At 40.5% G+C, this 26,159-nt stretch overlaps 1 protein-coding gene across 1 annotated transcript in view; it reads left to right on the top strand.

Moving 5' to 3' along the window:
• TLL1 (tolloid like 1) overlaps positions 1 to 26,159 on the top strand; it is a 195,013-nt gene that overhangs the window by 123,978 nt on the left and 44,876 nt on the right. Inside the window, exons 10-13 of the mRNA XM_055336633.1 lie at positions 9,660 to 9,762; positions 11,907 to 12,023; positions 12,931 to 13,076; positions 24,582 to 24,777. Coding sequence (XP_055192608.1) covers positions 9,660 to 9,762; positions 11,907 to 12,023; positions 12,931 to 13,076; positions 24,582 to 24,777 — 562 coding nt within the window. The remainder of the gene's footprint in view (positions 1 to 9,659; positions 9,763 to 11,906; positions 12,024 to 12,930; positions 13,077 to 24,581; positions 24,778 to 26,159) is intronic.

Raw genomic sequence — 26,159 nt, 5'->3', positions numbered from 1 at the left:
ATATGCATAGTTACCAATAAAACTGTATTTTCCAAATGGTACAAATAGGAAGAAATCAGCACATCTATCATCTTTTAAAATTATTTTTCTTAATATTATATATGATGATGAGCAAATAAATTGAATTAAGTGGTCAGTGAACAATATTAACTCATTTTTCATTCTTGTGTTTATATTAGTTTTTTGTTTTGTTTTGTTTTAAATTTGGGTTTATTCTGATCTTTTTTACTTCTTTCATTGGCAGTTTAACACACTGATTCCAATACTAACCTTTAAGGCTATAAATTTTCTTCTAAGAACTACTTTATCTGAATTTTATTAACTTGACATACGGTATTTTTGCTATTTTCCAATTTTTATTATCTTCTTTGTCTCTTACTATTTTTCCTCAACTAACATATTTTTTGGTAATATATATTTTCTTATTTGCAAACATACATTTTCTTCCCAATTATCCTCTTCTTTAGACACGTCTAGTGAGAGACTCTAGTCTGTAAGACGTCAGTGTTTGAAATATATTGAGGCTGGCAGTATGACCTTGAGTGACCAGTATTCATGAAGTCTAGTCATTGCTTTAAAATTGGGGCATTTGGGGGCCCAGTCAGTTAAATATATGACTCTCGATTTCAGTTCAGGTCATGATCTCAGGGTCCTGAGATGGAGCTCCATGTCCTGCTCTGAGCTGGGCATGGAACCTGCTTAGGATTCTCTCTCTCTCTCTCCCTCTGCCCCTGCATCCACTCTCTCTCTAGATAAATCAATCAATCTTTTTTTTATTATTATTATTTTTTATTTATTTTTTATTTTTTTTATTTTTTTTAAATCAATCAATCTTAAAAAGAAAATGTATTTATTTTTTAAATAAATATTATGATTTAAAATATTTTATTCTATATTATTATATACATACTATGTTTAGACTATAACATCTTTCTGATAATTAAATTGTTATGATATGCCGTATTTCCTTATCTCTAGTTATGATTTAGGTTAGTACTCTATTTTCTCTGATATTAATAGGGTTACACTTTCTTTTGATTAGTATTCTTGCCTGGCTATATCTTCATCTTGCTTTAGACATTCATTTGTTCTGTGGTCTTGTTTCTTGGGTATGTCCTTATAGACAGCAAATAATTTGGCTTTGTTTTTATTTAATTCATGGTGGCTAATTTGTCTTTAGTGCTTATTGCAGTCACATTTATTGTGATTACTGATGTAATCAGTAATTACTATTTTTTGTTTGCATCCTATATATGTCCCACTTTGTTTCTTTTGTTCTACTTTTTGCCTTTTTGTGTATTGAATTTATGGTTTCGTTTTCCCTCATCTCATTTATTTTCTACCTATTGGTTTGAAAGTTTTAAATGTATATTCTATTATTTGGTACCCTTTTTCTAGCAGCCTTCTTAATAGAGTCATGTCTAATTGATATCCTTATCCTTCTCCCAAACCATAGAAAGATTCTGAAAAAGAGGTTACAATGTGTGTTATCTTCATTTTATATGCTATTGTTTTTATTTTTCCTCAAATTTGTTTCATCCTGACATAAATGAAATGAGACATTGTTTTTTTCACTTAACATTTGTTAAGTTATATACATATATTTATCAAAAATTTTATTGTGGTAAAAAACATGTAAAATTTCCTGTCTTAACCATTTTTGAGTGTATAGTTTAACAATGTTAAGTACCTTCACATTGTTGTGAAACAGATCTCCAGAGCTTCTCCATTTTGCAAAACTGAAGCTCCATACCCATAAACCATGTCCGTTTCTCTACCCCTCCGTGGTCCCCTGGGAACCACCATTCTACTTTCTGTTTCTATGGCTTTGACTACTTTAAATACCCACATAAGTGGGAGGGTACAGCATTTGGTTTCTTCTGTACTGGCTTATTTCATTTAGCATAATGGCCTCAAGGTTTTTTTTTTTAATTTTTTTTTTTTTTATGACAGTCACAGAGAGATAGAGAGAGGCAGAGACACAGGCAGAGGGAGAAGCAGGCCCCATGCACCGGGAGCCTGACGTGGGATTTGATCCTGGGTCTCCAGGATCGCGCCCTGGGCCAAAGACCAGCGCTAAACCACTGCGCCACCCAGGGATCCCAATGGCCTCAAGGTTTAACCATGTTTTAGCATGTGACAGGATTTTCTTCCTTTTTAAGGCTGAATAATATTCCATTACAATTATAGACCACATTTGTTTATCCATTCATCCGCTGATAGACGTTTGAGTTGCTTCCACCTTTTGACTATGGTGAACAATGCTATGAACATGAGTATGTAACTATCTCTGTAAGACAGTTTCCTTTCAGTTCCTCTGGATGCATTGCTGGATAATTTGGTAGTTCTGTTTTTAATTTCTTAAGAACTTCCAAATTGTTTTCCATAGTGGTTGCACCATTTTACAATCCCACCAGCAGTGTAGAAGGGTTTCAGATTCTCCACATCTTCACCAATATGTAGTATTTTTTTAAGATTATTTATTTATTTATTCATGAGAGAGAGAGAGAGAGGCAGAGACACAGGCACAGGGGGAAGCAGGCTCCATGCAGGGAGCCCGACATGGGACTCGATCCCAGGGCTCCAGGATCACTCCCTGGGTGGAAGGCAGGCGCTAAACCACTGAGCCACCCAGGGATTTATTTGGTTTTTTGATAGTTGCCATCCTCATGGGTGGGAGGTCATATCTCATTGTGGTTTTTATTTGCATTTCTCTGATGATTCGTGATGTTGGCCATCTTTTCATCTGCTTCTTGACCATTTGTATATCATCTTTGTAGAAATGTATCTTCAAGTGTCTTGCTCATTTGTTAGTTGGATTATTTTATTTTTTCTTGTGGGGTTATAGATCTTTACATATTTTGGCTATTAACTCCCTACGAGATGTATGATTTGCAAATATTTTCTTCTGTTCTGTAATTGCCTTTTTTACTCTGTTGATTGTTTGCTTTGCAAAAACTTTTTAGTTTTGTGTAGTGCCACTCAACTATTTTTGCTTTTGTTTGTTTGTTTTGCGTATGCTTTTGTGCCATATCTAAGAAATCATTGCCAGTTCCAGTATCATGAGGCTTTTCCTCAATGCTTTCTTCTACTTTATAGTTTTGGGTTTTACATTTAGGTCTTTAATTCATTGTTGAATTAATTTTTGTACATGGCTTAAGATAAAGGCCTGGCTTCATTCTCTTGTACATTGGTCTTCATTCCCGGTAGCATTTGTTTGAAGATTCAGCAAATATTTTTATTCATTATTTTTTCTCACACCTCAGACTTCCATTAAGGCTCATTTTGCCCTGCCTATAGTTTATACTTCAGGTTATTTTTTTTAATTAGCATATTTTATATGCTAGTATTTTTTCTGTTTGAAATTGTGAATTCTTTTACTTGAATTCACGATAATGTAATTTTACCGTGTACAGTTGGCTGTATATTTAACTTGGTTAAAAATCAAAACTTGAAGGAATACTTTCCTTTGAAATATTTCTTAGAATCCTGAAATTGAAAATACCAAAAGTGATTTAATGAGCACAAAAATTGAATAACTTCTAACCATACATAATAAGTTTACAGAAGTTATTATAAAATGATGCTGCCTGCTTACAGATGATTTCTCAAGGCAGTTTTTTCATATTCTAAAATCTCAGATTTCTCTCATGTAATAAAATGTGTTTCAAGTGCATTACATAACAATGTGTACCATTTTTTTATCTCTCTCCATTTATTTTACTAGAGTAGTAAAATTCTGATAAGCATACCTTACACATGATACATGAAAAAATTATCAAGTGCCTTACATATGAATATAAACACATGGATGTTATATAAAGTTAATCAAATGAAAGCAAGCTATATAATTTATAAAATTGAAAGTGTTTTGATCCAGTATTATGAGAGTAGTTGAATATTCTAAAATTTGTTATTTTGTCAAATGATAGTACCAAAATTGAAAAAAAAAGTCTAAAAATTTCATAAATGCTGGTCACACTAGAATTCAGTATGCATATTTAAGGATAACCTGATGAATTAGGAGTAGGAGGACATATTTCAATCCTGTAAATAAAATAAACTAATATTTATTGAGTATTTACTATGCCAGGCACTGTGTTAAACTGCTCACACTCCATTGAGTTTGGTATTATGATTATATCTGTTTTTTATATGAAGAAATTGAACTAAGAAAGGATTGAGTAGCCTGCCTAGCACCACACAGCTTGCATTTGGTAGAGCTAATCATTAAAATTTTCTTTAGTTATAGAGAATATGTTTTCTTTTCTCAAAAATTCAGAAGAATGAACCAAAAAAAATGACACCTAGTTTGATCAAATAAAAACAAATATACTAAAATGCAATAGATTTTAGAAAACTGAAGACTTTTTTGTGGACTCTCCTCTCTTAGAACAGATTGATCTTTTAACAAGGGCAGATTGCTTTTGTCTTGAATAGAGTTAATATATTTTTTTTCTTTTCCTGAATAGCCCAATTAAGAGCTGTCTTTTGACTGCTTTCATTTTGCAAAATTTTCTCTTTTAATCACTCATCTGTGCTTTACACATATGGAGTTAATTCACAATATAGTGTTTCTGTTGCCAAAGGCACCACTTAAATTTAGCAATTAGTATGTAGATAAATCTGCTATTCTGTTAAAAAAAATGTATCTTCTGGCACGTGAAAGAAATCTTTGCCAATAAAAACTTACAAACATATAGCAAGAGCAAGGCCCAATAATACAATAGCCAAACTCTGAAAAATCACAGAACACAAGATGGAATTCCTGAAGTAGGAGAGTTCAGATTTTGTTGGGAGATGTAGGCCTTTGATGCAGACTTTGAAAGGTGTGAAGAGATTCCAGGAACAGGGAAGGGGAGACTGGTGTCCCAGGAAGAATTATGTACACCTTGACCAAAGGAGTGCTGGAATTGGGGGTACTTTTTCAGGGCCCAATGGCAAGAAGTCAGGCATCAATGGGATGAAGAATCTATGTCTGAGTTAGTGAAAAATGAGGCAGGACAGGTGGATTACGGCCCTAGAGACATGCCCAGGATTAGGTATTTACACCGGATTGGGTGTACACCACTGGTGCCCAACGCTCATGAGATTAAAGTGACCGTATAGGCTAGGCGGCATTGGAGCTGAGTGCAACTGAAAGCCACAGCACAGGTTGTGAAACTATCGCAGTTAATTCAGAGATTTGAAGGACACGGTAAGTGAAGATGGGCAGAGAGCATTGTCAGGGGAACTGCAGAAGTAGGAATTGATTAGGTACAGAGGTGGAGTGGGTACTGAGGGAAGACAGGTGTGAAAAACGTTCCTGTGAGTAGTTGGTGACGACACACCAAAATTTCAAAATCCGGGTATTATCATGTAATTTTAAGCAGAGAAATTACTTTTATAGAATAATCCCATTCCTGTTTTTCACCTGTCGTATGGTAAATCTCTGTTGGAATTAGAGATCTACCTGTGTCACATAACTAGTTGGTTCTAAGGCAGGGACTTGAACCAAGGTCCCAGGTTCCCCTGTCTAGTCTTTAAGGTGAGAGTCCCTTACTTTTCACCTGACGATTTTCCTATGAAACCTTAAGATTAAGCTGATTATTTTATGTTCTTAGCATAGTTGCATTAAGCAAATCGGGTTACTACTTTTATTTCTTTCATAAGCGCCTTCAGGATTTACGCTGTGAGCGCTGCCTGAATATGTACCATGAAAATGGTAATACATGGGGATCTTAACAGTGCTTTCAGATTACCTTCGTGGTTTTCTGACATTACCCAATGAAATCCCTCTGATTTAACTCTGCTGAAAACAGCTTGATATTATGGCCTCCAGGGGTTTTACGGTAAGAACCTACATTCAAACCAACAGAGTGTATGTCAACTAGCAAACCGAGAAGCTAGAACTTAAACTCAGCCTTTCTGACTCCCAATCATAAATAGCCTCTAGTTGTAGGAAAAAGATGTAAATTTTTCCCTTTAGCATGATAAAATGCAGAGCTGAACAGAAGCTTCAGGACCAGTCATTCCATGAGTTGGCAATTTTTTTCTGGAAAGGATAACACAGTAAATGTTTCTGGCTTTGCAGGTCGTACAGTTTGCTTCAAAGATTCCATTCTATTGTATTGCGAACGCCGTCATAGACGATATGCAAAGGAATGGGCCCAGCAAGCTGGATGTGATCCATAAAATATAGTTTACTTCTCATTTTTAGTCTTATTCCTGAGAAGAACACTGTAGTCTCCCTAGAGATTATTAGGCTTGTCCAAACTTCTTTGGGCTGGGACCCAGAAATCTATTTTATTCTACTGCTTTTGATGCTAATATCTCTTTCTAAAGAGCCATTTGATAACATCAGTCTAATCGAAGACTTGCGTCTTCCCCATCCTCACACTGTAAGACCAACTCTAACTGGTCTTTCTGCAGTGCTCATGGAATTGGTTTAGGTGCTCAGTCGTGTCTTAATTGTGCCAACAATAGTTTTTGGATTGTCTTTTCCTCTGGAGATTTGCAGACATCCAGCCCTTGACTGTTGGTCTGCCTTTCTTCAAGGTTCTGCGTGCTGTGGCTCTCTGCAGGGCTGTATAACAAAGTTTTAATAAAGACTCCACAGCAATTACATCAATTTAACTTTGCAGAATAGCAACTAAGCCTCATGACAGATCGTAGGAAATTCTAGAATTGTTCCTCGCATCTCCTTCAATCTCATGTTCCAAGGGAGCCATGATTAACTTTTTTTTTTTTTTTGAAATTTTAACTGATTTATTCACGAGAGACACACAGAGAGAGGCAGAGACACAGGCCGGGGGAGAGGCAGGCTCCCCCGTGGGATCAAGACCTGAGCCGAAGGCAGATGCTCAACCACTGAGCCACCCAGGCGTCCTGAGCCACGATTAATATTAAATTGATAACTGTACATTGCTACTCACCATAAGAAGTAAACGTTTCTATAATTGTGCTAGTAGTTTTAATTTCATCATTCTTAAGAAGATGCATCATATTTACATAAAATAGCCTAACATGAGACAACCAAATATTTTCCAAGTGCTTTTGATTTGTAATTCAAGTTGATTCTGCTAGCAACCTTAGTCAAAGGCCAGCATTTTACTTCTGTGTCAGAGCCCTAAGATTTGATTTTAGAAAACCTATCTTTATTACATTTTCTGCTTCCAAAGGACTCTGTGTTTTATATTAAAGTAGGCCAGTTTTGTTCCTCCACGGTGCCTGGCGTTTAAAATAGAAGATTAAAAACAAGATAGGAAACTTTTCTGTTTAGAGTTATCCCCCTTCCAACTGTGTGTGTGAGTGTGTTTGTGTGTGTGTGTGTGTGTGTCCCAAACTTCAAATATTAACTACTTGTTAGCAATCCAACCACATTGTTCTAAACGTAAGCATAAGTTGATGATATGCATAGTTCTAAGTTAGCTGATTTTTTTTTTCCTCGTAGAAGAGGAAGTGAAGCTATTTGCACCTCACTGTAAAACTCACCTTTAAATCTAAGAAGGAAGCCACACAATGAGCCTTGAGATCTACTGTTTGTGTCTAAATTCTAGTTTTCCATCTCTGCTCTAACAACAGTCCTTGTATGATCATACGGACTCAAATCCTTGATGGTTGCTCTAGAGAGAATACAAATGCAGAATGAAACCCAAGATCGAGCAATCGTAGTATTCCCCATTTGTAGCAGGCTTAAAGAAAATACAAACTTAAGGAGAAAAACCAGAAATTATTTCCCAATGTTGTCGAAAGAATAACCTAATATTGCATTGGTATTCAGAGATGGAGGAGGAAACATGTTGGAAACTTCAGAAAACGTGTTTAGAAACCGTGCATTTTTGATAATCAAGTGTGGAGGATTACTGCAAAAGAAAGACAGAAAGAAAGAAAGAAAAAAAAAAAAAGGACCAGTCCTGTGTCCTTGGATATTGTGAGAATTTTTGTAAACATTTTTGAGAGTATTTGGAATAATAAAATTAGTTGAAGGAAAAGAAAAAAGGAAAGAAGAGAAACTATAAATAAGGTAGACAGAAATAAATGAACAGCTTCACTAAACAAAAGCAAGTTATGCTGTACCTCTTGGATTACATTAAAAAACAAAACGGAACAGTGTGCCTCTGTTTTCACGTCCTTGGTAGAGTAGACTTCCTCTCTTTGGAGTCAAGAAAGCACATGTTTAAAACAACTGGAAGTGGTTGAATTTAATGGTGAGATGTTAATGCCATCATAGGGTACAGTTGACTTTCATTGTAGTTAGATGAATTCTTAGTTTCTGGCTCCATAAATGACTATTTTCATGAGCCATTATACCCAGCTTCGGTGTACAGCTCCGTTGGTTACCATCATTGTCGCAGGGATGCAGGATGCCGTGAGACATATTTATTGTTATGCTGGGTCTTCATTCTTATAAGAAGTAAGCTAGTTAAGAATTGACTTGCCGTAATTAGCACGTACATGCCTGTTAATTATTGTGTTCAAGAAAGGGGAGAAGCGTACATTTTCTAACACGAATAATGGCAGTACTTTTCTGGAACATGGATTCAGCATTGATTGGTTATCCATATATTTTACTCAGTTCTTGAGCTTGAGAGTTCTCTTACATACAAATTCAGATTTTTATATTGTCACCAAAGGATTCTTTAAATATTCTCACAAACTAAAGTTTTATATTAGAAGCATTTATTTAAAATACTCATAATTTGCTGTTTGGGGCCAAAGACCATTCCTGCTTCCAGAGTAAAAAACAGATTCACTGCGCACCTTAAGCATCTTAGATATTTTAAGCAGAATAGAGTTAGAATGAGTTTTTGAATATAAAAAAGCACATTATTTTCCAAATGAATTTTACTTCAGATAGGTATATTTCTCATGCTAGTTCGGCTCTCCTTTTGGTGTAATCAAGTAGAAAAAGAGTTAATTATTTGAAAAATAAAGTCTCTTTATAAAGAGGTAAGAAAATTGTCTTTCCCAGAGTTGTTCTTGAATTATCTGAATTATCTTAACAAAGAGTGGCATCATTTCAAAACAAAGTACACAATAAGGGGTCATGTGCAAGATCTTATAACTTGAAAGATCGTTGAATTATATATTCTTGGATCTAGAGAAGCACAGTGACATCTGCCTTTGATTATAGTTACATGGATAAATTCAGATTTTAGAGCTGTATTTAAAACATTTCAACATACACAATGATATTATGTTCTTGGGATATGGCATATGGTGGTAATTTTTAATGTAATTATACGTGTCTGACTGGTTGCCTTTGAAATAAATTATTAAAAAGAAGACATTCATGGCAAAACCGGAATTTCTCATGGCTTAAGTCATGTTTATCTTTAAAAATTCAAAATAAACTATTTGAATAAAGATTTCTGTGTATTTCAGAATTGTTTAAATTGCCTTTATAGAACCTCTGGTTTACTTGCTAAAATGTTTAGTTTTAACTACTGCCACTGTGCTCCTATATTGTCCAACATTAATGAGAACAAGAAACTATTTTCTTTTTTTGAGGTGTTTGTTAAGAAACATGTTAAGGGAATATTAATAGAAAAAAAAAAAGCATTAGCTATGAGTCTGTTTTCTTAGCAGTCCTGGGTTCCTCATCTCTAGGGATCAAATAGCCCGCGTGCAGTTACAATCATTTCACATTTTTTGTGTCATTTTGCTCCGATTTGCAGATTGTTTTAAATTTTACCACAATGGACCTATACAAAAGCAGCTTGTGCTGGTATGACTACATTGAAGTGAGAGATGGGTACTGGAGGAAATCACCTCTCCTTGGTAAGAGATGTGGGCATGCCCATGCTCGGTCCTCGAGAGTAGATTCTTTCAAGAGTCACCTTAGACTTAAAAATGTATGTGGCCCACATTTTAATTTGTATTATTCTCTTGTCAACCACAGCAGAATACAGTCAAATCAATAGATCGATTTTTATTTTTTTATTTTATTTTTTTATTTTTTATTTATTTTTATTTATTATTATTATTATTTTTTTAATAGATCGATTTTTAAAGTAGCTTAGATTGTGGGGAGGTGCTTGGGTCTGAATATAATGATTCAGAATAGCTTTCACATATATTTTTAATTCAATAATCATTGCTCTAATGAGGTAAATGAGGCGGGTGTGCATGGATGTGTTTTGCTCGGTTTGCCAAGGCAGTAGAATGTGAGCCGTCAGGGCCGTGTTATTAGCTGATTTCTTAGGCCACGCGTGTCCGCTCTCACTGTCGACGTCACAGCGTTGCTTCCCGGAGACTTTTTGTGGCCGAGAAGGGACATTCGTGCTTTGTGTCGTAAACTGTAGCTCAGATTTGGTGCTCCCAAAAGTCCGCTGCCAAGTGTGACCACAGACCGCACCAGTAACTCGCAGGAGCCACCCTGCTGCTGCCTTCTGCTTTACTTAACGGTGAGAGCCGTTGTGAGCACGTAAGCATCGGCTCCCACATTGATTTTATTTTTTATTTTTTTGAAATGGCAACTTTTCCTTTATTTTGAGAAGCAGCTTTGCTCAGCTGTGTTTAGGTGACGCACAGATCTTCTTTTTCCTTAACGTCCAAAAGCTGCTGAATGGACAGTGTCGTATTAAAAACTGTATTAAAAGCCTTAGTAAAAAATAAATAAATAAATAAACAAACAAATAAATAAATAAATATAAATAAATAAATAAGTAAATAAAGCCTTAGTAAGTCCCCGAGATCCAGAAATGTTTAAAAATATGAAAAAAGTAATTGAGTGAATTCGATAAGTCAGATTGAGGAGAACGTGGCCTCGAGCGTTGGCTTTCGTAGCCTGCGCCAAGCGATCTGTAGTACGTGTGCGTGTGTTCCAAAGAGAACGTTTCATGAAACTCCCATCGAAGAACCCAAACGAAAGCTAAATATCGGAGCACACCTGTGTTCGGAACGCCATGCGCCCGCGTGCCCGGGGGAGTGGGCCAGCGCCTGGTGCCCTGTGGCCCAGCTATCGCGGGGCCGCCCCCCCCCCAGCCCATCCCGAGGCCTGTTCCTCCAAGCGCAGCTGTCACAGGCAGCTCAGGTCCCTTGCTGGTGGAGGCTCAGGTGCCCCTCCATCCGCTCTGCATGGGAGGCCACATGCTAACAGGCCCCCTGGCCTTCCACGCACACCCGCAGCCTCAGGGACGGCTCTTCCCGTGCCCCGAGGGGACTGTGCCACCCGGGAGAGCACTTGGTCACCTGTTGGCTGCTGACAGCAGTTTCCTTTGGGTTGACCCCTCTTTGTCTTCTACTTAAACTACGAATGACCTCGCTGCTGGGGGCTCAGGGGGCAGAAATGGTGACCATGCGGTATTGGTGGAAACTGATTTCCCGTGGGTGGGCAGATCTCACCATTCTGTGGTCGTGCGAGAATTCAGAGCATGAGGGCAAGCCCCCACCGATTCTTCTGGGGGGGTGAGGGAGGGCAGGAGGGACGGGTGTGATGCCCTGCGGCCGGGGCCATGCTCGCCCAGCAGGGCTGCCCGGCCCGGCAGGTGCAGCACCCACTTGGGGCCCCCACGCCCCTAAGTGAGTTGCTCCCCTGCCACGATGCGCCTGAGCGCTGGAGCCCACGTGTCGGGGTGGGTGCACCCCCTCCTCGGGGGGAAGGAGCAGCCCCGGCCTTGCCTGGAAGCCGTGACCCGTTCCGGGCTTGCCCTCGGCGCCGGCCGCTTGCTGATCCTCCAGGCAGTGGTGGTGGCCCGCTCCGTCCCTGAGGATGGCAAGTGCTCGCGTGCTCAGGGCAGACCCGCAGGGACCCCTCACCTCATCCGCCGCAGGACGGGGCCGCCAAGGCCACTTGGAGCCCAGGCCCTGGGGACGGAGCACAGGAGCCCGATGGGGTTTCATTTATGTGACCTGCAGTTGGTGCAGAAGCCCGTCCGCGAGGGGCGTGTTCAGGAGTCTCTGTGTCCTCTTATTGCTTTCAGGTAGGTTCTGTGGGGACAAGTTGCCTGAAGTCCTCGCCTCCACGGACAGCAGGATGTGGATCGAGTTTCGCAGCAGCAGTAACTGGGTGGGCAAGGGCTTCGCTGCGGCCTACGAAGGCAAGTAGGCCTCCCCCCCCCGCCCCCCGAGGTACATGGGCTCCCCGAGAGCTCTCTGCAGTCCCGGGCGCTCTGGAGCTGTCCCCGCTATACCAGAGCGTCCTCATGACAAGTACTCGGTGAATTCAAATTGTAAGAAGAAGCTCCTTCTGGTCCCAGCCCCCGGGTGACATCTGGGTGTGTGTGTGTGGGGGCAAGAGCTCTCAGCTTTGCATTTCTTTCCATGAGGGTATTAAAGTCTGTGGGTATTTGGTGCCCACGCTGCCGAAGCTCCCCGCTACAGGGAGCTGCACAGGAGGTGCTTGTGCACGGTCCTGGGGCGCCTGCCTGGGGGGGCAGCGCTGGGGGCCACTGCTGCTTGGCTCGGCCTGTGCCTCCCGGAGCCCTTGCCGGCCAGGTGGTGGCCGCAGCGGCCTCCAGGGGCTGCCTCTGCTCCCCCGGGCCTCGGGCTGGAGGCCAAGCCTCCTGCCTCCCTGGAGTGGGGCTGTGGGGCCGCAGGGGGGTCCGGGGCCTGGGGGCGACTCCCCGAGCTGCTGCCTTGCCTGAGCTCAGAAGACGGTAAGAACCGGCCCTGGGATCCTACAGCTCGTGATAGGACAGCAGCACGCAGGGGGTGGGTGCACGCAGGGGGCACCCGCAGGATCTCCAGGCTCCTCAAAAGTCAAAAAAAAAATTGCAATCGTGCATTCCCGTGCTGTATTCTAATATTTATAGTTAACTGGCGAGGCTCCTTCCATCTAAATATTTATCGCAGTACAACCAGCCAACTTTGATTTTTTTTTTTTTTTTTATAGCCTGGTCTTTACGAACTCAGCTACAGGCACTAGACTAAAATGTCATTCTCAGAAGGAAACGAAAACGCAACGTTTATTTATGGGTTTATTTACGTGTTTGTTTCCGCCCCCAGCAATCTGCGGAGGCGAGATCCGCAAGCACGAGGGGCAGATTCAGTCCCCTAATTACCCTGATGACTACAGGCCCATGAAGGAATGTGTGTGGAAAATAACGGTGTCGGAGGACTACTACGTGGGACTGACCTTCCAGGCCTTCGAGGTAACCCCCGCCCCCCGAAACCACAGGCCACCTAAGGGGACCCTCGGTAGTCGAGCGGAGGCCCAGACGGTACCAGCCTCTCCATCAGCGAAGGAGCACGGGGAGGGGGGCCCATGAGATGTGACATCAAGAGTGAAAGAGGGTTTTCTCCTTCTTCTCCTCCTTCTTCTTCTTCTTTCCTCCTGTTGCAGACATTTTCAAGAAGATTAAAGTGAGTTTACATTATCTGTGCAATCGGAATCAGAATGTTTGAAGTCCTGACAGTAGTTTCTTCTGGCAAACGCCCAGGCTTGTTGCGCAGCGCCCATTAGATAGTAGGACTTTTCTGTTTCTTCCGAGCTAAGAGGGGAGAAGGCGACGGTCCTTTTTCTGTTGTTGTCGTCATTATGGAGGAGATCCGTCTCTTGCCTTTTTTTTTTTTTTAACCATTCTGCAGAAAGCTGGTTATGTCAGAAATAGGGATTTAAGTGTTTTTTGCTTTCCATTTCCTCCGAAGTAGACAGCTGGGCGGAGAGGGCACCACCAGCACGGGGTTCGATGAGGGGCCAATAAACCAAAGGTCGGTCAGAGTTCTGGAGCCAAGGCCCGCTCCCGAGCGGCCGTGAGTCACTGTCACGCGGCCCGGAGAGCTGGATTAGGTGTCAGAGGGCGCTTGTGGTGAACCCCCGAGTGTGCTTACACCAGAGGACCCTCGGCGACGGGGGAAGCAGTGACGAGACGGTGGTGGCGGCTTCAGACAGGCTTAGGGACCCAGAGGCTGTAACTGGGGGCTGCTTCTTCACTGATTAGACGGTGGATCCTCTGGCCGAGCCATCGGGGGGCAGGCGAGCCCCCCGCCCCGACCCAGGGTGTGCATGGGGGGGTGCTGTGTCCCCACCGCAGAAGCACCGGGACAACCCAGGCTCGGCCCACAGGCCCAGGGAATCTCCTGGGCCCTGACCTCCGCCCCTTTGCACGGGCCGCTTGGTGTCCCCGACGTACCACCTTTTAGGGCCAAAGAACGGTCTTCTCTTACATGAGCATTACGTTGTGTTATCTGCTCCTCTGTCAGATAATATTTTGTATTTTCGGCAACTGCGGTTCTTGAGATCGTCTGATTCGTGTTTGAATTTTATTTTGCCGGATTGACGATATCGCGGACGTTGCTGGAATAGGCCCCCTGATTGCCCACAGTGAACTAAAACTGGGCAGGACTCACCTGCTGTTTAGAACCAAATAACTGGGGGATCCCCGGGTGGCTCAGTGGTTTAGCGCCTGCCTTTGGCCCAGGGCACGATCCTGGAGTCCTGGGATCGAGTCCCACGTCGGGCTCCCTGCATGGAGCCTGCTTCTCCCTCTGCCTGTCTCTCTCTCTCTCTCTCTCTGTGTGTGTCCATCATACATACATACATAAATAAATAAATAAATAAATAAATAAATAAATAAATAAATAAATGAATCTTAAAGAAAAAGAACCAAATAACTGGTTCAGTGGAGGCTTGTCTACCCAAGCACTGCGTTCCTCGTATCTTCTGGTGTTGCGAACGATTAAGAGATGACCTGCCTTTCAAGGTACAACTCGGTGTCGTGTGGACGTGTCCGTTGCAGGCGTGGTGTCAGCGAGCGCCCCAGGCTCCATTCCGTGCATCTGAGACCTGAGATTCAGCCTCTGAGCCGCAGAAGCCTTAGTTGGTGGAGGCGTTCTCTGCAGCGCCAGCGTAGTCGCAGCGATAGTGTCCGAAAATCGGCGCGCGGAGGGGCAGGCAGGCAGGACTCGGACCCACGCCCGACACGGAGTAGTTGCTTAATGAAGATTCGTTGATTGAGCGAATGAAAAGATTATTCCTAAGATCTGGGATTGAGGATCCTGTCATGTTTGGCTGACGGGACGTTTTATCCACGGTCTCTAGGTGCCTTTCTCCGTCTTGCTTGCGTGTCCTTCTGTTTCTCCTCCTCTGCTCATAAACTGGACGTACTTAAATATCTGAGAGGCCCCTGATCTTCAAACGACCAGAACCAAACCCTTGAAGGTCTTGTCCTACTCACCAGCCCACTCTTCTTCTTCAGTCTTCTAGTAAACAGGATTCACTATGTCAGTGTGTCACCGCTGCCTCCAGGAAGAGCACTGATGCCACTTTCTCTCTTAAACCCCGAGGCCAGTAATTAGGGTGTTTCATTTGCCTCGTCTCCAGCAATGCCCCGTACAGGATCGCTGCATCCCAGCTTTCCGACCGCTCTGCTCCCCGCGGCTGCCCGTTCTCCCGGAACGTGGGGAGAGCTTCACGTCTCTACTCTTGCCCCATATATCCTGATCTCCACACGGCAGCCACACGGACCCTTTTACGATGTCAGTTAGGTCATGACACTATGCTTCCGTTCTTTTGGCGGGGGGGCAGGGAGGCAGGGAAGGAGGGGACGCTGCGCCTCTGGGTCGATTAAGTGGCCAACTCTTGATTTGGGCTCAAGGTTGTGAGGTGGACCCCATATTAGGTCTGCCCTCAGTGGGGAGTCTGCTTGAGGCTCTCCCCCTCTCCCACAGCCCCTCTCCCTGCATATGTGTGCTCTCTCTCTCTCTCAAATAGATAAATAAATCTTAAAAGAAAATTCTTTCAGGAGTTTTCTATCACACCTAAAATAAAAATCAGACTCGGTGATCATGGACCAAGTCAACCCAAGATTGGTCCCAAGCTCCTTCTCACCCCCTCTAAGCCAGCCTCTTTGGTTTTCTTTCTTTTCCTTGGAAATACCAAGGTTACTCGATGTTATAGCATGTGCCACGGGTGCTCTTCTACCTCTAAATCTGTGCTTTTGTTCCTCTCCTTTCATTTGGTCTCCGCTTAATTATTGCCTCCTTGAAAAGTCCTTGCCTGGTAGCTACTTAAAATATTATCTTCTCTACAATTGTCTATAAGCCATTACTCTGTTTTGTGTTAGTTTATTGCACTCGTGACTACTGGAATTTACGTTATGGATCTGCTCATTTACAAGGTTACTGTCTCTCTCACTAAAATATGATCACCAGAGGGTGGGGATCTGAATCCACCTTGTCAATCTCCGTATCTCCAACACCATTAGATGCATGGTTAATGCATGATGATGGGAAGGATGGAAAAATGGATGGGTTAGAGGTAAGGGAGCGTGAGAGGAGTGTGTGATGATTGGTGGGTGGAAATCAATACGTCATTCCTTTATCAAAGGTACTAAGTTTCAGGGCAGAAGAAAACAAGCGTAGATAGCTAAGAAAAGTTTGATTATGCAGGACCTGATATGCCGTATGGCTCGATTTAGATAGATCCTGGGTTCTAAGAAATTCAGAAGTGACAAGGAATTTAGGGATGTTCTGATATATCATCTAAATCTTCTAGGTAAGGGAAATGAACTTGTGCCATTAACCTAGAGTCATACAAGTCAGCACTAAAACCAACGCCAAAATCCAAGTGTAGTCAATATCCATTACTCACAGATTCTATATTTGTGAATTTGCATACTAACTGAAAAATTCTTTGTAACCCCTAAATCAATACTCATGGTGCCTTCTGGATCATTCGCGGACATGCACAACAGAGCTGCAAGATATTTGAGTCATCTGACATGCACGTTCCCAGCTATCACGTGCCTTATGGAGAAAAAGTGTATGTTAGATGAACAGTGTTCAGGCCTGCGTCGTAACCCAGTTGGCTGTGAGTTGTATTACTGAATTGGCGATAGATGTTACGGTGCATTTAAACTGAAACACACCAAACGCAAGGTCGTAGGTCGATTGGTTGACAAAAGATTTGTGACCCGAGTGCACAGGAACCAATTCTAGATCTTCCCAAGAGCACTGAATCTGTATTTGCTAAGTTGAAGTGTTCAGCAACTTTATAGAACTTAACTACCATGGGGACGCCCGGCCCAGCGGTGGAGCTCAGGGTGTGACTCTGGGGTCCCAGGATCGAGTCCCGCATGAGGCTCCCTGTAGGGAGCCTGCTTCTCCCTCTGCCTGTGTCTCTGCCTCTCTCTGTGTCTCTCATGAATAGATAAATAAAATCTTAAAACCAAAAAAAAAAAAAAAAAGAAACTTCCATAAATACTGAGAATCAACTGTGTATATATATTCAATTTGTTCTAGTGGTCATTAGGTGATTTGTCTCATTTGGTTAATCTGTACCTGTTTATATCCATTTATTTTCATTTACGTAATATATTTTCGATCTTTAGCTTATACATTTTATTTTGAAGATGTATAGTTAAAGTCCTCGCCACTTCTTGGTGTTTTGTCGTTTTGTCGGGCAAAACTGTTTTTATTCATTGATATCAGTCCTTGCCTTTATTCAAAAACTGTTTCTATTTTTGATTCTCTATGTTTACACTCTCCCCTTTCAGATAAAGGGGCCTTAAGACAAATTTGCCCATCGTTTTGTTGACATTATCATAAGGAACTTACTAGGTATGTATTATCGATATCATTCTGTGAGTTCGCGTCATGGCTTTGCCTCTTCTCATGCTACTTAGATTTTAATGTAAGTACAGAAAGAAAATCTGAACCAGTGTCTTTGTCAGTGAATTTCAGGGATCTTTGAGCAGGAAAGGATACTATTTGGAGGTCGACAGAGTTCTGACACCTCTGTAATTGTACTTTTTGGGAAGTTTTTTCTCCTCTAGTAGATGCATCGCCTCTGAAGGCTGGTACTGAAGTGGGTTGTACATGGGTGTAGATCGTGTCGGAAATCATCTTGGAGTCCTTTGTAAAGAAACCGCTATCTCACGATTTTGCTTGAGCACTTTCAGTCCAGAAATACGATCGAGAATAAGGTTGGGAGCCTCGAAATGTTCACAGGAACGACTTCAAAGAAGTGCAATAAGCCCAGAGCTTACTTATGTTTACACTGAAATCCCCACGTACATTAATCGAAGTGGGATTAAGTTCGAGGCACTTGTCAACCTTTCTGCGCACCCTGATTTGGCCGTAGCCCTTCCGAGAAGCTCACACGTCAGGTCGTCTTACCCATCGTCGCGGCAAGCTGCGCAGCTGTGGACTATGTGCTGAAGTTCTTATCTTGATCCTTTGAGTATTGCCTGACTAAATAATCCTTTAATTCTTTTAAATATTTTATATTGTTTAAGTTAACTGGTCTTCGAAACCACCTAGGAAGCCAAGACAGAGACTTCAATTAGTTGACATTTTTCTGCTTGCCGTGTACTGTGTCTGGATGTTTGGCTAAGAATATCTAGTGGTTAATGAGTTAAAAGAGAACTAAGTAGCCCTTCAGATTTGTGGTTTAGGCCCTAGTTCTACCCTGAAAGATAGCATCCGTTCCCCTGAAGAAGCTTGCCCGAGGCCACACAGGTCATAACTGGTAGGGCTGGGACTGAAATCCGTTCCGTCGCCTGTACCCCCTGAGCCAGGTCCTCGTAGCCGAGAGAGGCATCTATGTTCTCTCACGCTGTTAATCCCTTCCCTGTATAACTGTCTTCATTTGTGCATTTGTGTTGTCTAATCAACACCTGTTTGTCAGTCAGGGGCATGTCTGTTTTATTCACCACTGTTTATACACTGTGAAGTGTGTATTTTCTGGCACTGGTAGGTTTTCAGTGAATATTTGTTAAGATTAAGAGGGAGTGAAAGTAACTGTGTCGTGAAAAGAAAAAAAAAAATCGAATGGCAGCATTAAAAAAGCCAAGTCACATGAAGTAGACCTAATCCAGGCTCATGATTTTCATTGTCACATGGTTGAATGTATAAATTTTCTCTCTGTTTTTGGGCTGTAATGATCTAAATATCCATATTAAGTAATATTAAATAATAATAAAATAATATTATATAATTGAATATTAAATATGATAGTAACAAATTTATTTATTTATTGATAGTAACAATTTATTTATTTATTTATTTTTTGATAGTAACAAATTTTAAAATAATGATCTATTATGAAGCTTTTCTGCCTTTTATTCAAGATTCTTTTGCTTGATAGCATCATGTCCTAGACTTTACTGGATTTTTCCCATTATTAAAATTAATTTATTTTTAGTTTTATCATTTTAACAAGAGCATATGTAGTAATATACCTATGAGGAATCCACACAGATCTAGAAATCCTCCAAATTAACTTATTTTTAGTGATAAATGCTAATCTACATTGTTTTTTTAGTCATGCTTTTCTTTTTTTTATATATAAATTTATTTTTTATTGGTGTTCAATTTGCCAACATATAGAATAACACCCAGTGCTCATCCCATCAAGTGCCCCCCTCAGTGCCCGTCACCCAGTCACCCCCACCCCCTCCGATAGTCATGCTTTTCTTGAACAATTTTTCCTCCAAAGCGAAAAGTAATGACTAGCATTGTTCCCTGTGTATATGGTCTTAAATTATATTATTTCTAGAAGTTTAATCATTTATGTAGTTGATTACATTAATTATATACATTTTTAGACTTTATTTTTTATTTAAAGTTAATTAATTAACATATAATGTATTATTGGATTCAGAGGTAGAGGTCAGTGATTCTTCAGTCTTCTACAACACCCAGGGCTCATGACATCCCGTGCCCTCCTTAATGCCCATCACCAGTTACCCTACTCCTCTCCCCTCCGGTGACCCTCAGTTTGTTTCCTATGATTAAGAGTCTCTTACAGTTTGTCTCCCTCTCTGATTTCATCTTGGTTTATTTTTTCCTCTCTTCTCCTATGATCCTCTGTTTTGTTTCTTAAATTCCACATATGAGTGAGACCCCATGGTAACTGTCTTTCTCTGATTGACTTCTTTCACTTAGTGTAATACCCTCTAGTGCCATCCACTTGCTGCTACATTAACTATACTTTAGAACTACATTCTAACAGTCATAGGAGACGGTTGCTTTCATTATTACAGTAAATTTTTAAAAAACATAAAATTTACTATATTAACTTTTTTTTAAAAAAAAAGATTTTATTTACTTATTTGCGAGAGAGATGAGCAGGAAGGAGAGGGAGAGGCAGGCTCCCATGAGCAGGGAGTCCATCTTAGGGTTCGATCCCAGAACCTCAGCTGAAGGCAGATGCTTAACACCTGAGCCACCCAGGCGCCCCCATCTTAACCATTTTAAAGTGTACAGCTCAGTAGGTTTAAGCACATCCACATTGTGCACCTTGTCTCTAAAAGTCTGTTAGTCTTGCAAAATTGAAACTTCCTACCCCCAAACAACTCCCCTTTCTCCCCTACCCCAAGCCCATGGCAACCACTTTTCTAATTCCTGTTGCTGTGAATTTGACTAGTCTAGGTACCTCGCAGAAGTGGAATCCTGCAGTCCCTTCCTTTTTGTGACTGGCTTATCTCAGTGTAATATCTGCAAAGTTCATCCATGTTGCAGCACACGAAAGGATTTCTCTCATTTCTAAGGCTGAATGACATTCCGCTGTATGTATATTCAGCATTTTGTGGATATATTCATCCATTGATGGACATTTGGATTGCTTCCACCTGTGATCATTGTGAATAATGCTGGTATGACTGTGAAGGTGCAAATGTCTCTTCCAGACTCTGCTTTCAGTGTTTTAGAAATAGATCAAGCAGTGGGATTGTTGAATCAAACGGAGGATTTTTAGTTTTTCTGGGAGAGCTTTTATTGCATCCATAATCTAGAAGTTTTGGAGTTTTCGGAGCTTTTTACAAATAACTAGGTAGATGTTTTTGCAACATTTATTTGGACATTTGGTTATAAAATGAAGGCAAAGTGTGTGATTAGATCCTAAGCCTGGGCATGGTCCCTCTTTTGACCACAAAGCTCTGCACTAGTTGACAGTTTTAGAATGAGAGGCTGACTATAGGTTACATTTAATTGATTTTAGTTCTTGCTAAATAAACATCACTCAGCTTTTCCATGATTCTTTTTTAATCTGCCAGTAAGCTGCACATAATAATGAAATGTAATATTAATCCCTCCCAGCTAATCTCAGTACTCATTCTTCCTTTTTTTGTGTATTTGAATCTACTTCCAATATCATTTTAATGTCAGTTCCCTAAAACCTGTTCAGAGCTTACTGTCACTGTCCTCGTGTTCTAAATGTACATATTTGGTCTGTTTACATTGTGATAAACTTGCCGCATTTGTATATGGTTTATGCTCTGATTATCTTAAAGCCTATAATAAATCAGCATCATCATTATCAAAGCACACTTATTACATGTGTAATTGTGCATGACATTGCATTCAGGTTCCAGATATGAACTGTGTCCATGCTGTAACTCAAGAAGAAATTGCTTTTTCTTTCTGTCTTTCTTTCTTTTTTTTTTTTTTTTTATAAACCATTGACTTTGGTGTTCTTTTTTCTTATGGAGCTAAAACACCAATTGACTTATCCCTTTTTTAGCTTGTCATATTTATTCCTATCCATTCTGTGTATTAATTTATTGAAGTAATTGATATAGCCAGAGAAAATATTATGCAAATGACATAATTGAAAGAACCCAGACTTTCGTTTGTGCTCACCGTCATCACTCTTGTGTAGACGTAGAAGAGGCACCGTTATAATTGACACCAGTAGAGCACAGGTTCATTGTGCTCACATTGCCACTAGAATTAATGCAGTTAAACTGAAAAATCGGTAAGCAAAGATCACTGAGGTCATTGATAAGATATCTATGTTGTTGTAAGGGGATAATGTGTTTTTAAATAGCACAAGGTCATGTATTTAAGACACATTTTATTTTCTAGACAGTCGAACGACTGTGGTATTTACAATGTGGGAATGCAGTATATGTCTCTGTTGTGTGACCCCCTAACACAAAGTGCATGATATTTAATATGTAAGTAGTACGTAATAAATAGGTGCTGGTGGAATTGATCCTAAAATTGGCCATTTTTGTGCATTTTACCCATGAAATGTTTACATTTTGTTTACCATATAAAATATTTAAACCCCTATTTTTTTTTTTACTAAGCAACCAGTGAATACATGGGTACTTTATTAAAATTTAAAGAGATCTGTTATATACCTGTTAAAAGAACAGAGTGAGTTTCATGTACAGGGAAATATCCATTATCCTATTTCTTTTTAATCACTGAAGAAATAATTTTTTTTGTTGTTGTTTCTTTCTTGGTAGCGTCTGTCCTGCATTCTTCCTCGCTGAAATGGTAATTTTTGAAAGCCATTATTTCTTCAAGACAGTAATTAAAAACCCTTTCTAATTAGCCTTCTTATTTTTTTATCCTAGTATGGTTTATAATATGAACCAATTTTATTTTTCTAAGTTGACCTATGAAAAACAGCATCTTTTTTTTATTGTGTATTCACCCTTCCTTCCTTCCTTTTTTTTTTTTTTAAGATTTTATGTATTTATTCATGAGAGACACACAGAGAGAGACAGAGACGCAGGCAGAGGGAGAAGCAGGCTCCATGCAGGGAGCCCGACGTGGGACTCGATCCCGGGACCCCAGGATCACGCCCTGGGCTGAAGGCGGCACTAAACCGCTGATCCACCTGGGCGTCCCTTCCTTTCTTTTTCTAATTCATTCTTTCCCTTCTCTTCTAAAATGATTCCTGAGTCAGGAGCAGTCCATTCTGTGCTGCTCAGGCGGGTGAGGAGAGGTTAGCTTGCTGAGACCTTTGCTATTTTCCCTAGTTTGTCACTGGTTCAGTGTCCTTATTCTTTTATCCAGCCTCAACCGGTAATGTTTGGGATATTATTTTATGTGTCCTCTTGACCGAAGAAAGGCCTTTGACCATCTGGAAATGTTCTCATCTTTATAGAGAACTCTGATTTTTGAAAGGAGTATATTAAAGGCTGAGAAGAGGCAGTATGTAAATAGCTGGTCAGCTTGCCCTTGTCATCCCTGGTGACTAAGTTACAAGTGTCACTGCTGTCTCACCCAAGCCATCTCTCTATCTAAAAAGCTATAGTCTTAAAAATGTGCTTTAAAAATGAGGTAGTCTTTATGGTAAATATTTTTCCGTTCTTTCCCATATTCCACACAACACAGAAAATACATTTTTAGGGGAAAAAAAAAACCATGATTTGTAAATCAAGCCCTACTGAAGGTATAATTTAAAATTATTAATACTCCCCCCACTTCTCCTACTTCTCATCGTGTTTCACTTTATAGTTTTCCATAGAATTCATTGGTTGATAATATTTTATGATTTCATTATTTATCCTGTTTGTTGTCCCTTACTCTCTATCCACCAGTAGCATGTAAGATCCAGGAGAGCGAAGCTCTGTTATGTTGCCGAAGGGTGCACACCAAGCAGTGAGAAGAGTGCCTAGCAGAGAAAGGGCATTAAATATTTGTTGAAGGAGTGAATGAATCCTCCTGATTTGTCACTGGGAAAAGGGCAGCAGCAAACGTAGTAATTAGTTCTGACCTAATCTGTCCTTCAAAATCTGTTGTTTTCTATTTGTCCTTAGGCTATCTAATAGAAGATCATTATTTTAACGTATTGACAATTTCTAGGGCACCTGGATGGCTCAGTCGGTTAATCGTCTGCCTTTGGCTCAGGTCATGACCCCAGGGTCTGGGATCGAGTCCCACATGGGGTTTCCTGCTCTGCAGGGAGCCTGCTTCTCCCTCTCCCTCTGCCTGCCACTCCCCCTGCTTGTGCTCTGTCTCTCTGTCAAATAAATAAATACAATATTAAAGAATAGAAACAATTTCTGAATAATTTTTTTTTTTACAGAAAATAAGCCAGCTACTTATTAGAGATTGTTTTATAATTTGAAAAACAAGTTGCAAATTTTGGTTTGTTGTTTTTGGAAGTTTGGGGCCAAAACATAGATCCATGAACATGAAGTTCTTCATAAAATGTCATAGGTCTGAGCTTTTATTTGAGTTGTTTAAGGAAAGAGATTGAGTTCCTGCAGGTTCTACGGGTTGGGAGCCTGTTGGGGTAAAAGGTCTCCCCTGAACCCTGAGCAGCCGTATTACCTTGAGGAAGGAATAGGCCGTGTTGATTCTACGCAGTCTTTCGATAGCTATGCTGACTGTGGGTCAAGAATTTCAGAGACTAGGAAGTATGTAGTTGTATATTATGAATTAGTCCTTTAAAAAGAGATTCATGACCGTAAACCATGCAGTATCTATCAGCAGAGTCGGAGTCAGGCTTCTCTATGAATAAGATAACAGTTTTGTCGGTGAAGCAACGGCAATTTTTATGTTTCAGAACAAATTATACGTTGCTTATAGCATATCTGGCCTAGATTTTTAATGATAATTTTAAGTCTGAATTTTGTTTAGCTCTTTTTTTTTTTTTTTTGGCTCCAAAGAATTACTATGGGTACTTTTATTTTCTTTTAAAAGGCAGGTAACATCTGTTGGTTGTGACACATGTGAATGCACTCTCCCATAGATTGCTGTATCTCCCTCTGTCCACCAGAAAAATAGGCCCTTTGTTCACGCGCAGTGTAGACCTTGCCACGCACGCTCACAAGAAAAGCTCTCATTTGATGTTAAGTAACTTGTCATGTGACCCTGGCAGGGTTATGGCTGAGAACCGATATTACTCTTTCTGCGAAAATTGATTTATCTACTAATTAAATACATCTTCACATATTTTTTTATTGCTGCAGATTGAAAGACATGACAATTGTGCCTATGACTACCTAGAAGTTCGGGATGGAACCAGTGAAAATAGCCCTTTGATAGGGCGTTTCTGTGGTTATGATAAACCTGAAGATATCAGATCTACCTCCAATACCTTGTGGATGAAATTTGTTTCTGATGGAACTGTGAACAAGGCAGGGTTTGCTGCCAATTTTTTTAAAGGTAACTTGAAGTCATTTAAAGTGTGAGGTCTTGTTGGTCAGGGATAAATGTGAGTTTCCCTAACCCTAAGAGAGAGAGAACTATAGTGAAGTTATGCTGAAAGTTAAGGTTACACTGTGCATACAGATATTTTAATGATTTTTGGTGGTAAAAGGTTCTTGGTAAAATACTGGAGTTTGGAACTTTGTAGCACAGGGTAGGAACTCCATTAGGGGATTTTACCAACCGTTTTTATGAAATATCAAAACTGCAAAATCCAGAAAGGGGATTTAGACAAGGAGAAAACCTTCACAACATGATAAACAGAAGACTCGTAACCAGAAGAAGCCATTCATCAGTTTGTTTACAGGTGACATCATTTCTGAGCCATCCTGTAGACCATAATGTTCCACCACATTGGAAATAATGCCTTTGGGACAAAGAATTATCATTGGTCAGCTTTCATTTTAAATCGCGGAACCAAATTTTAGTATGTTTTCAGGTCCCATAGTTGGCGTGCATTACTGAGGTAAAAAGAACGATTTTATTTATTTATTTTTCAAGGGTTTATGTATTTATTTGAGAGAGAAAGAGAATATGGAGGGGGAGAGAGAGTCTCAAGCAGACTCCAGGCCGAGCATGGAACCTGATGGGGGGCCGCATCCCAGGGCCCTGAGATCACAGCCCGAGCCAGAACAAAGAGCTGGAGCCTTAAGCAATTGGCCCACCCAGCCAGCACCCCAAGAGAAAGCCATTTTAGTGCAAAAAAGCATCAGATTTAATTTTACAAAATTCACAAGCACGTGACATTAAGTGTGACACTGTGAAATAATACTCTCTCACGGGGACAGAAAACAAAAAGTTTCTCTACGCTGATTTTTATAGAATAAATGATGGATTTAGTTGTGTATGTCAAAATTTAGTGTGAATGATAACCAGATATTTTTGTTATTTAAAAAACAGCATAGTGGATCTTTCCCTGAGAATTGCTTAGGTATTCACCATATGATCTGAAAGGCAGAGAACTGTTACTTTCACCAGCCGCGCTCAAAATTTTTATTAAAAAGTATATGTATGAAAAAAAGTATATGTACGTGCTTCAGTTCTGTAGTATTTTATAGTAGAGGAAGCATAGCGTCGTCAAGATCGTCTCCTGGGATGCTGATCTATTTGGTCATCAGAGATGGTCGGCGTTTGGCCAATGAGGGATTTCCCCAGAGGATATTGTCTGCTATTTTCTTAACTCACACGAGGTTACTCCTGAGAATTGAAATTATGGAATACTTGGTCATATATGTTGTTCCCAATAGCGTATATTTTTCGTACATATGTATTTTTGTATATATACATATACACATACATATATTTACATTTCCATATATACAAATAAAATACTGTATGTA

This window comes from Nyctereutes procyonoides, unplaced genomic scaffold, assembly GCF_905146905.1.
Source record: "Nyctereutes procyonoides isolate TBG_1078 unplaced genomic scaffold, NYPRO_anot_genome, whole genome shotgun sequence".
Lineage (NCBI taxonomy): Eukaryota > Metazoa > Chordata > Mammalia > Carnivora > Canidae > Nyctereutes > Nyctereutes procyonoides.
This window is presented reverse-complemented; position numbering and strand designations above follow the sequence as displayed.